Below are 12455 nucleotides of genomic sequence, written 5' to 3'. Positions count from 1 at the left end.
GGTGTGGGGGTTGTGCTTTGGCAAAGTGGGAGGGGTTATATCCTGCCTGTTTGGCCATGTCCGGGGGTATCATCGGATAGGGCCACAGTGTCTCCTGACCCCTCCTGTCTCAGCCTCCAGTATTTATGCTGCAGTAGTTTATGTGTCAGGGGGCTAGGGTCAATATGTTATATCTGGAGTATTTCTCCTGTCTTATCCGGTGTCCTGTGTGAATTTAAGTATGCTCTCTCTAATTCTCTCTTTCTCTCTCTCGGAGGACCAGAGCCCTAGGACCATGCCTCAGGACTACCTGGCCTGATGACTCCTTGCTGTCCCCAGTCCACCTGGCCGTGCTGCTTCTCCAGTTTCAACTGTTCTGCCTGCGGCTATAGAACCCTGACCTGTTCACCGGACGTGCAACCTGTCCCAGACCTGCTGTTTTCAACTCTCTAGAGACAGCAGGAGCGGTAGAGATACTCTCAATGATCGGCTATGAAAAGACAACTGACATTTACACCTGAGGTGCTGACTTGTTGCACCCTCGACAACTACTGTGATTATTATTATTTGACCATGTTGGTCATTTATGATCATTTGAACATCTTGGCCATGTTCTGTTATAATCTCCACCCGGCACAGCCAGAAGAGGCCACCCCTCATAGCCTGGTTCCTCTCTAGGTTTCTTCCTAGGTTCTGGCCTTTCTAGGGAGTTTTTCCTAGCCACCGTGCTTCTACACCTGCATTGCTTGCTGTTTGAGGTTTTAAGCTGGGTTTCTGTACAGCACTTTGATATATCAGCTGATGTAAGAAGGGCTATATAAATACATTTGATTTGTTGGGTCATTGTCCTCACAAAGACATGGCGGTTGGAACCAAAAATCTCCAATTTGGACTCTCAATATAGACATTGCTCGTGTTTCTTGGCACAAGCAAGTCTCTTCTTATTATTGGTGTCCTTTAGTAGTGTTTTTTTTGCAGCAATTCAACAATGAAGGCCTGATTCACACAGTCTCCTCTGAACAGTTTATGTTTTGATGTGTCTGTTCCTTGAATTCTGTGAAGCAATTATTTGGGCTGTAATTTCTGAGGCTGGTAACTCTAATGAACTTATCCTCTGCAGCAGAGATAACTCTGGGTCTTCCATTACTGTGGCGGTCCTCATGAGAACCAGTTTCATCACAGCGCTTGATTGTTTCTGCGTCTGCGCTTGAAACGTTCAAAATTCTTGAAATTTTCCGTATTGACTGAATATGGACTTCGTCTTTTACCAAATAGGGCCATCTTCTGTATACCTCCCTACCTTGTCACAACACAACTGATTGGCTCAAACAACACATTAAGGAAATAAATTCCACAAATGAACTTTTAAGGCACACCTGTTAATTGAAATGCATTCCAGGTGACTACCTCATGAAGCTGGTTGAGAGAATGCCAAGAGGGTGCAAAGCTGTCATCATGGCTACTTTGAAGAATATAAAATATATTTTGATTTGTTTAACACTTTTTTGGGTACTACATGATTCCATGTGTTATTTCAGTTTTGATGTCTTCACTATTATTCTACAATGTAGAAAATAGTCCAAATAAAGAAAAACCCTTGAATGAGGTGTTCTAAACCTTTTGACCTGTAACATCTCTCAGCTATGTAATTCTGGTTCATCTTCAAGTTTACCAGGATGTCCAAGGTGATCTTTACTGTTCCCTCATCACGGTAGCTCTCCATCACCGTGTCCTGCCTGACATCGTTCTCTAGCTGGCTTCCTACAGGAAATTCAGGCTACAGGCTGAAATCTTTCTAGTTGCTCTTCAGTCAGCGCCTTCAGCATCAACAAGTCTGTGACAACATTGTAAGGAATACAACTACTGGCAACAAGAACATCAATACCTCCATATTTTTGGGGATATACTGGAATATTTTAACTTAATCTCTCAATCTCATAATCATGGGACAGATTCACTCACTAACACAATTTGTAAGCTTTCAAATTATTTCAGAGTTGGCTTTAGCCTGCCTGGAGTTTGTACTTTTGGGATCACTGGTTCCATTAAAACAGGCAGGCTCAATCAAGAACAGCCTTAGTATTTGATATTTCAAATAGTATTTGAACTCCCGTGTCCTAGAGCAGTGGCAATCACAACAATAGGGAATCATTCTGCAGACTAACCTCATGTTCTCCTCCTTTCAAAATCATTTACCAATGGTCCAATTGTTTCAGTCTGTGAAGAAGTCAGAAAGCAGTTGAGGGTGGAAGTGACCTGCCAGGACCCCGTTTTTAATTGTTTTTAATTTGTCAAAGAATGATCCAGATTCTGTAATCCCCTATTTTGCAATCCAGGATGAGATCAATCGTTCCAAATGAGTTTTTCAGAAAAGGATGGGGTCAATCTGATCCAGATAACACAATGTGAAGGTAACAGATGTTCAGTGCCTTGAACAGGCCTACACCTTGCCATCTACTGACAAGTCGTTACTACTTCTACACTGTCATGGGAAACAGTTACGTAAACCACAAGGACTCAATTATTAAATTATACTGACTACTGTCATGACGTTGGCCTGGGGGTAGGTTTATGACAGTCATAAATACCTCTTCCCCCCCTTTTTTCCTCTCTCTACCCTACTGACGTGACATTTGAAAATCCTTTGGTTAACATAGAGATTCTGGGAACATCAGAATGTGGGGGGAAATTAACCATATTCTGGTAATCCGACCACTTAAACATATGCGTTGGTACTTAATGAATATGATGTCAGTTCGGTTGTCATCTGAGACATTCTCATCAATGATAGGATGACAAACTCTACAGTGGAAAGTCTGCACATTGTAGTTGTTCAATTTAAATGTTTGAATATAACATTATTGGTGAAGAGATTAAATGTAATTTTAGCTTCCAAATGAGAGATGGGTTTTCATAAGGTTAGGGCTCTTCTCAATCAGTGGCCCGTCCCTGTGAAGAGACATGGGTTATAAAACTGTGAAAACACACCCTTCTCCCTCCACTATATAGAGAATGTAACCTCCTGTTCCGAGGATGTGAGGACGACGGTCCGATGTCAGAATTGTTCAGATAATAACTACAGAACGAAGCCAACCTCAGCGTGAGCTTTGGTTGCGAATGGTATGAACTTTGAAATCTTATTCACTACAGAAATGATACCTCCTAGCCGTTGAGTTAGCAACAGCAGCTGCAAACGTGGGCTAGGAAAGAACAGACAGAGTATTCCGTCTACCACACAACGACGTTACTACAACGTATCCAATTTACCAGCAGATACATTCTTCAAAGGACAAAGGACTCTGTTGGGCAACACGGCCTTCCACCTACCACCAACCTACCGAAGCGCAACTCAGAGTAAATACTTATTGCATTTTCCTTTTCCAAATGGGCGGTAATTTAGAATGCATAAGATACTGTATTTACGATAGAGACATCACTTCTCCTTTTGTTCCTCAGTCTTCCCGCTCTTTCACTCAAACCCAGACCCCTTTTCTTTGCGTAACCAGCTGTCATATCTGTTCCGCCCGCTAGGGACGTTTTCCTTTATGACGTAATATGTAATCAAGGTATGATTCATTCTGTGTACATGTAATTCTGTATGATTAGTTAGGTATTTAGTAAATAAATAATTAAAGCCAATTTTGTATTGCTGATTCAACTTGTTTGCCAGGGTTTGTGAAGATAACCAATAATTTACAATATTTCAGATGAGACTGAAATAAGGTGACAATTAATATTGACTGCTATTGATGTAAATTATTACTCGGTCTTTAAGTTTATTCGGAAGATAACGGCTCTATAAATATTATTTTGTGGTGCCCCGACTTTCTAGTTAATTACATTTACATGATTAGCTCAGTCAGGTAATATTAATTACAGAGAAAGGATTTTATAGAATAGCATGTCATATCACTTAATCCGGCATAGCCAAAGACACCACATACTTACACAGCAGTCAATTTAACACACTGCACCTTCCTTTTAGGTTTTTTAAACCTCCCCACCTTACAGTAATGTATTGGTTTTAGTGCCTTTCACATTTCTAAATCCACCCTTCCAGTGGGATCAAGATTATCGAGATTTTTTACATCAAAACACAACATGCACAAGGGTTAGAGAAGTCTTAACAACAGATCAATCAATCGTGAGTAGTATAGGCCAGCACTGAGGGACTTTGGAAATAAAAAACAGCTCCATGCACCTAATGGAATGCCACATGTGTACAGGGGAGAAGTACATGGCTGAGCTTAGTGGTTCAGTACTCAACAAATAATTATGTTTATGACCCATCTAACCAATTTTCTTGCAAGTAAACCCATTCAATGACCCATCTAACCCATTTTCTTGCAAGTAAACCCATTCAATAAACAAAAAGTGTTTTTAGTCAGGATACAGTCTTGAACTACACACAAAACGGATCAGATGGGACTCATCATTGGTGAAAACATTGACTTGACAAAGTGAGTGCACTTACAGTAGGGAGAACAAGTATTTGATAACCTGCAAAATCGGCAGTGTTTCCTACTTACAAAGCACGTAGAGGTCTGTAATTTTTTAATCATAGGTACACATCAACTGTGAGAGACAGAATCTAAAACAAAAATCCAGTATGATTTTTAAGTAATTAATTTGCATTTTATTGCATTATACATAAGTATTTGATCACCTACCAACCAGTAAGAATTCCGGCTCTCACAGACCATTAGTAACACACTACGCCTGCTCAAGTCAGCACATGTCCAGGCCCGTCTGAAGTTTGCCAATGACCATCTGGATGATCCAGAGGAGGAATGGGAGAAGGTCATGTGGTCTGATGAGACAAAAATAGAGCTTTTTGGTCTAAACTCCACTCGCCGTGTTTGGAGGAAGAAGAAGGATGAGTACAACCCCAAGAACACTATCCCAACCATGAAGCATGGAGGTGGAAACATCATTCTTTGGGGATGCTTTTCTGCAAAGGGGACAGGACGACTGCACCGTATTGAGGGGAGGATGGATGGGGCCATATATCACGAGATCTTGGCCAACAACCTCCTTCCCTCAGTAAGAGCATTGAAGATGGGTCGTGGCTTGTTCTTCCAGCATGACAACGACCCGAAACACATAGCCAGGGCAACTAAGGAGTGGCTCCGTAAGAAGCCTCTCAAGGTCCTGGAGTGGCCTAGCCACTCTCCAGACCTGAACCCAATAGAAAATCTTTGGAGGGAGCTGAAAGTCCGTATTGCCCAGCGACATCCCCGAAACCTGAAGGATCTGGAGAAGGTCTGTATGGAGGAGTGGGCCAAAATCCCTGCTGCAGTGTGTGCAAACCTGGTCAAGAACTACAGGAAACGTATGATCTCTGTAATTGCAAACAAAGGTTTCTGTACCAAATATTAAGTTCTGCTTTTCTGATGTATCAAATACTTGTGTCATGCAATAAAATGCAAATTAATTACTTAATCATAGTGTGATTTTTCTGGATTTTTGTTTTAGATTCTGTCTCTCACAGTTGAAGTGTACCTATGATAAAAACATACAGACATCTAAATGCTTTGTAAATAGGAAAACCTGCAAAATCGGCAGTGTATCAAATACTTGTTCTCCCCACTAAGTGCCATCCAAACAAGTTTGTCAATGAATGATCATAACATAGATGCTAGGTTTGGTTGAGGAGAGGATTGACACTCATGATATTGGCAATGACGTATATATTTAATACAAAAATGACCCTTCTGCATGTTCCAATGAAATAACAACATAAATACAAACCATATGTATTTGCATTGGAAGTCCTCATAAAAACATACAAAATCAACAGTGTGCTTTCAAAAATTCCTCACCGGTGAGCAAATACGGGAAGACGATATGAAGTACTAGATAATATACCGTAGTTGTGATTAAGTCCTCTCCCATGGGACACCTCCATGGCCATGATAGGGCCGCATTCGCTTGGCTTCGGTCTCTGTCAGCCCTCTCCTAACCTTATTGGCTCAGTTCAAACTTAAGATGCATGCAAGCATCTTAGACTCTCACATAAATCATACATTGTTAATGGGATTCAGACCAGTTCAGTTACTCACATGAATCTCAAGATAGAAGAGCGGCCCCTGGGTAGATTGGCCCTTAGTAAAAAACAAAGCAGTGTAAACTGTTGCTGGGACAGCTTCTGAGGCCAAAATGTCCCACCATCATCATCATCAGGACAAACAAAAGAGCAAGACTGTTCCTGGGCCAGTTTCAGGACAGTCACTTCTGCTGGAAAGGCAGCTTCCTGCGGTCTTTGCCAGCATTCCTCTTCCTCTTCTTGCTGAGGAAGTTTTCCAGCTTGCCGCTCTTCTTCAGTTCGCTGTACTTCTCCGCCAGCTCCAGCTTCTTCTTGTCAGCTGTAAGAGGGTTAAGAGAGCAGAGTAAGGTTTTTGAGTATCCTATTTGCGCTTTCACCGTAATGGCATTTCTACAACCAGAGTCTTCTGGTCAATGAAGATGGTGTTTGGACAGCGATACAGTCTCTTATTCCATTGTATTATCTCTGATTTACAATGTGAAAAAAAACATAAGAGATTCCCCACCCAACCAAACAGGGTACAGCATTGTATTATAGTCTAGTGGCAAATTCTGAGGGGTTCAACAATATTGCATTGTTGTTGCCTTGATTATAGAACTGTATCATATCTGAAGTTAAGAGCTTTACAACATAGAAAAATAATGTCTATAGAGAAGAATAAATAGGCTTCAGAGTACAAGAAATAGAATAGAATGTCATGCTTTACATCCCAACTTACATTTCTTGAGGAAGAAAGGCTTCAGTCCCTGGCCCGCCATCTCTCTCTGCTTCCTCTTGAACTCTAGCTCCTTCTCACGCTGCTGTTCCCGGCTCTTCCGGGCCCGCTCCTGGTTCTCCTGAATATGAGAAGGAATCGGGTGAATTATAGAAAAGCAGCCCTCATTCTAAAATTGCTTTGCATGGTTGTGTGCGTTCAGCAGTTAACTCACCATTCTTTTCAACAGGAACTGAAGTTTCTCCTTCTTTTGGTTGCTCTTTAGTGGTTTCTTGAGCTTCTTCTGCACTACCTATATATATATATATATATATATATATATATATATATATATATATATATATATATATATATATATATACACCACAAAGAATGAACAGAATTCAATTCAGTGATAGTCAAATGTAAAAAATCTTGAGGACAAGCAGGACCACGTTGTACAAGAGATAATGCAAAACAAGTCCTATTTCAAATGTATGTTGCCTAAAATGAAAAACGGACTGATATGGACTAGACAAATATGGACTGATTAGAATTGATCGTTTTCACACATCTCTCTCGTGCTGTTTGATGTCGTTGATGAATCTGTACGTTTTCTCAAAGATCTCCGGTTTGTATTCACCAGACAGATCGTCAAATCGAGGATCTCTTGACACCTGGGGGGGAAGGGGAAAGTGACAGACAATTACAATTACACCTGGGGCGGCAGGTAGCCTAGTGGTTAGAGCGTTGGGTCCAGCAACCGAATCCCCGAGTTGACAAGGTAAAAATCTGTCGTTCTGCCCTTGAACAAGGCAGTTAATCCACTGTTCCCCAGTAGGCCGTCATTGCAAATATGAATTTGTTCTTAACTAACTTGCCTAGTTAAATAAATAAAAGACAGCATGCAACAAGATGGTTTGAGAGGTCAAAAGCAAAAAAGCAAGAGATGGAGATGTCAATCTACAAAATACTTCAGAAGTGCCTTACTGATTTCTTGACAGGAACTACTTGTCTGAGAAAAGGGGCTGGCCTCTTGGCTGATATCTCCATGGGCCTTAAAAAGAAAAACAATGTATGAGAAAGGATTGTTAGGAGTTTAAATACATACACCATCCCCACAGTAAAGAAATAACAGATTTTCTCCAAAATGACTTACACTCAACACATACAGATACTGAATAAAAATGAGGTTCATAAAGGAATCAAACACCCATAACACATATTTAGAGTGCCATCCATGCTCCAACTCAGCTTTTGGAATGGCCTTATTCCAATGCATGAAGGTGAACAGACAATTGGACATTACCTATTCTTGTTGAGGCGTTTCTTTGTGGGAGTTTGTTTTGCCTTGGTTGTTCCGTAGGCTATTTCATTATAGACCTTTGTCCCCACCTTGTTTTGAAGCTTCATAATGTCCTCAAAAGACATTGTTGAAAGCTCTGTAAAAGTCAAAGAAAAATGAAGGATTCACTGGCTTGCATTTCACTAGTCGAGAATATATTATAACCTTATGTATAAATTATAAATTGAAAATTCAAATGCAGACCATTTCCATTTGGTTACAAATCGTATAGTTATAGTTCTGTATGGATATAGTAAATAAGAATGAGTTCTTAACTGACTTGCCTAGTTAAATAATGGTTAAATAAAAATAAATAAAATACCTTGACATTTGTTCCTGGGAGATCAACTGCAGTGAATGAAACTATGCCTACGATTTACCTTTTTTAATGTCGTCTTCTGTTTGTATTTCACCACGGCTGTTTACCGATTCCAGTTGTTCTGCGTCATCATCGACATCCTCAGAGTCCTCAGTGTCACTACCCAAACCTGTCTGGTCAACACCATCACTCTCTGCATTTTCCTCATTTGCCTCTTCTTCACTGGCATCCTCAAGAGCTTCTCCACCACTCAAACGGTACTCATCTTCCTCTCGTCCAGACTCTTCCTGGTCTTCCTCGATCATACCGGAGGAGCTCTTTTTACTGAGTAAGGCAAAGTTTTCTTCCAGTTCAGAGTCTTCACCACTACTGTCAGGGGCTTTATTTGACAGACTTTTGGTCTTTTTTGACTTGTTATCCAACCTAGACACAGTGACAGCCACTTCTTGATGTTGCTTTCGCTTCATAGTTGCTTTCTGGTGCCCGGAGGACATTGTGGACTGTGAAAAGACACATAGGAGTTGTAAAAGCCTTAGCTCACTCGCTTACAAAGTGCATGGGGCCTGAAATAGATTTAGGTAGCCTACTTTGAGATAGTCGATTTTAAACAATAACACAAAGGGTGAAACACCTCTACACCATAACATGTTGCTACGAGGCACGTTCTAGCAACACGTAGACAAACAGGTACCAGAAACAGCACGCCTATTTAGACTCCTTAGAAACGGTGGCTTTATAAATCAATGTGATTGATTGGCTCACCTGCCTATGCTGAAAAAGGTTACATAAAACCCCTAAAACAAATTGCCGTGCGCTACATTGGAAAGCCACTCCAGAAATAATGTCTCTCAACGCAAGTCCCCGGGGTTCACTCTCCCCCCGAATAGAACACAACTCGAGTACCAGGCTTTAGAGAGGCCTTGTCTTGCATGGCTAATGTTACTAGTTAACGTTAGCTATAGTGGCTAGCTTGCAATAAAAAGTCAAACCAACAACAACGGTGAATATAACACGGTATTGTTTTTGGCGAAAGAGTTATTAAGTAGGTACGTTAACGACTTACCATTATATGAACGACGATCCTAACTTAGAAACGAACTATAATAGCAACCAGCCCAAGATGTTCTCCACGTGTGTTTTAGTTGTGTACTGTTAGCTAGCTAGCTACTCTGAGTCTGACTGATTCCCGTGCAATATTTAATCGACCAACGAGGGGCACTGTTGAATAGATATTGAAATACAGGCAGACGCGGGCCCAAAGATGTGTGTTACCTTAAATTTGACCTTGTTACAATGCTGACATTTTCTAATTCAAGGCACCTTTCTCTGTCTATACTAACAAGAATGTGTTGATCATCACCCGATCCACTTCAGAGCTTTATTCTCGATAAAATTGGACAACACTGCTCAAACTTTTTTGTCATTCTCATTGGTAGGTAGGCTCACTTGCAGAGTGAAAAAAAAAACGCCCCCGCTTTAAATGATGTTCAGTTTATAAAGGCTTCATAATGCCTTCATAAACACTACATGAATGTGTTACAAATCATCTATAACCGTATGCCATGCATTATACAGGCTTCATAAATGTGGCATAACTGTGTGACAATCACCATTATCAAATGTGACATAACCCACTTATGTCGAATATGATATAAACATGTGACATGTGCTGTCGGATGGCCCATGCTCTGAAGTGGAGTCATGTTAGTCACATTACACCTAATCTCGTTCCCAGACACTTATGCCCAAATGTGCGGAAGGTCCAACGAATCAAATGTGGCCTTCATTAGTTAGGGTTAGGTTTAAAATCACATTTTAAGAAGAGAAATTGTGGAAATGGGTAGGGTTTAGCCATAATTATGACTTTGTCGCACACCAGAACATAACTAGTACCAATACATACAATCAAACAATTACCGACAAGGACATGAGGGGAAACAGTGGGTTAAATACACAACATGTAATTGATGGGATTGGAACCAGGTGTGATGGAAGACAAGACAAAACCAATGAAAAATAAAAAATGGATCAGTGATGGCTAGAAGGTCGGTGACGTCAACCTTCGAACACCGCCCGAACAAGGAGAGGGACCGACTTCGGCGGAAGTCGTGACAGTATCCCCCCCCCCCCACTGATGCCCTAGCAGCGCGTCGACACCGACCTCGGGAACGACCCGGAGGGCGACGCGCAAGGCGATCCGGATGGAGACGGTGGAACTCTTGCAGCATTGAAGGATCCAACACGTCCTCCACCGGAACCCAGCATCTCTCCTCCGGACCATACCCCTCCCAGTCCACGAGGTACTGAAGGCCCCTCGCCCAACGTCTCGAATCAGGTATGTAACAAACGGAGTACGCCCCGGGGCCCCCTCGATGTTCAGAGGGGGCGGAGGAACCTCCCGCACCTCAGAATCCTGGAGCAGGCCAGCCACCACCGGCCTGAGGAGAGACACATGGAATGAGGGGTTAATGCGGTAATCGGGGGGAAGCTGTAACCAGTAACAAACCTCGTTCAGTCTCCTCAGGACTTTGAATGGCCCCACAATCCGTGGTCCCTGCTTCCGGCAAGGCAGGTGGAGGGGCAGGTTTCGGATCGAGAGCCAGACCCGGTCCTCACTGCGGTGGCGATCTGCGCTGTTTTTTGGCGCCTCACGGCCCACTGAAGGTGCACATGAGCGGCGTCCCATGTCTCCTCAGCGTGCCTAAACCAGTCGTCCACCGCAGAAGCCTCGATCTGGCTCTGATGCCAAGGCACCAGAACCAGCTGGTACCCCAGTACCCACTGGAAGGGGGAGAGGCTAGTGGAGGAGTGGCCACGTACGCCGCCCATTGCCGTCTATTGCCGTCCTGGCAATAAGACAGCAGAAACCTACCCACATCTTGATTCACTCTCTCCACCTGCCTGTTACTCTCGGGGTGAAAACCTGAGGTAAGGCTGACCGAGACCCCCAGACGTTCCATGAATGCCCTCCAGACCCTTGACATCAACTGGGGACCTCGATCAGATACTATGTCCTTAGGCACCCCGTAGTGCCGGAAGACGTGTGTAAACAGGGCCTCCGCAGTCTGTAGGGCCGTAGGGAGACCTGGCAAAGGAAGAAGACGGCAGGACATAGAAAACCGATCCACAACGACCAGGATCGTGGTGTTATCCTGTGAGGGAAGAAAATCTATTAGGAAATCCACCGACAGGTGCGACCACGGCCGTTGTGGAACGGGTAAGGGTTGTAACTTCCCTCTGGGCAAGTGCCTAGGGGCCTTGCACTGGCGCACACCGAGCAGGAGGAAACATAAAACCCTCACGTCCTTAGCCAAAGTGGACCACCAGTATTTCCCACTAAGACGGCACTGTCTGACCGATGCCCGGATGACCAGAGGAGGGTGACGTGTGTGCCTAAAAGATCAGCCGGTCGCGGACAGCAGACGGAACGTACAGAGCCCAATCGCCTCCAATGTCCAGCTGGGCCTCTGTACGTTCCGTCTGCTGTCCGCGACCGGCTGATCTATTAGGCACACACGTCACCCTCCTCTGGTCATCCAGGCATCGGTCGGACAGTGCACTGTCTTAGTGGGAAGTACTGGTGGTCCACTTTGGCTAAGGACGTGAGGGTTTATGTTTCCTCCTGCTCGACGGAACGTACAGACGCCCAGCTGGACATTGGAGGGGATTGGGCTCTGTATGTAACGCCCGGGTAAAAAACATGTCCCACCTTGCCTGGCGAGGGTTCAGTCTTCTCGCCGCCCGGATGTTCTCAGGATTGCGCTTGTCAGTCCAGATGAGAAAAGGGTGTTTAGCCCCCTCAAGCCAATGTCTCCACGCCTTCAAGGCCTTGATGACAGCCAACAGCTCCCGGTCCCCCACGTCATAGTTTCGCGCCGCCTGGCTGAGCTTCTTCGAAAAGAAGGCACAGGGCGGAGCTTTGGTGGCGTACCCGAGCGCTGAGAGAGCACGACTCCTATCCCAGCCTCGGACGCGTCCACCTTCACAATGAACACCAAAGAGGGATCCAGATGAGCCAGCACGGGAGTCGAGGTAAACCGAGCTTTCAGCTGACCAAAAGCCCTGTCCGCCT

At 43.6% G+C, this 12455-nt stretch overlaps 1 protein-coding gene across 1 annotated transcript; it reads right to left on the bottom strand.

Moving 5' to 3' along the window:
- Window positions 1-5654: 5654 nt before the first annotated feature.
- On the bottom strand, window positions 5655-9567 carry rrp36 (ribosomal RNA processing 36). The gene is made up of 8 exons (XM_029625034.2): window positions 9447-9567; window positions 8445-8883; window positions 8029-8161; window positions 7710-7776; window positions 7292-7396; window positions 6955-7032; window positions 6744-6861; window positions 5655-6344 (listed from the first exon to the last, which is right to left on the bottom strand). Exons 1-8 carry the CDS (start codon window positions 9447-9449, stop codon window positions 6208-6210), a joined length of 1080 nt encoding a protein of 359 aa, XP_029480894.1. The 5' UTR covers window positions 9450-9567; the 3' UTR covers window positions 5655-6207.
- Between the last annotated feature and the right edge of the window lie 2888 nt (window positions 9568-12455).

The sequence above is a fragment of the Oncorhynchus nerka genome, linkage group LG21, assembly GCF_034236695.1.
Source record: "Oncorhynchus nerka isolate Pitt River linkage group LG21, Oner_Uvic_2.0, whole genome shotgun sequence".
In the NCBI taxonomy this organism is placed as follows: domain Eukaryota; kingdom Metazoa; phylum Chordata; class Actinopteri; order Salmoniformes; family Salmonidae; genus Oncorhynchus; species Oncorhynchus nerka.
This window is presented reverse-complemented; position numbering and strand designations above follow the sequence as displayed.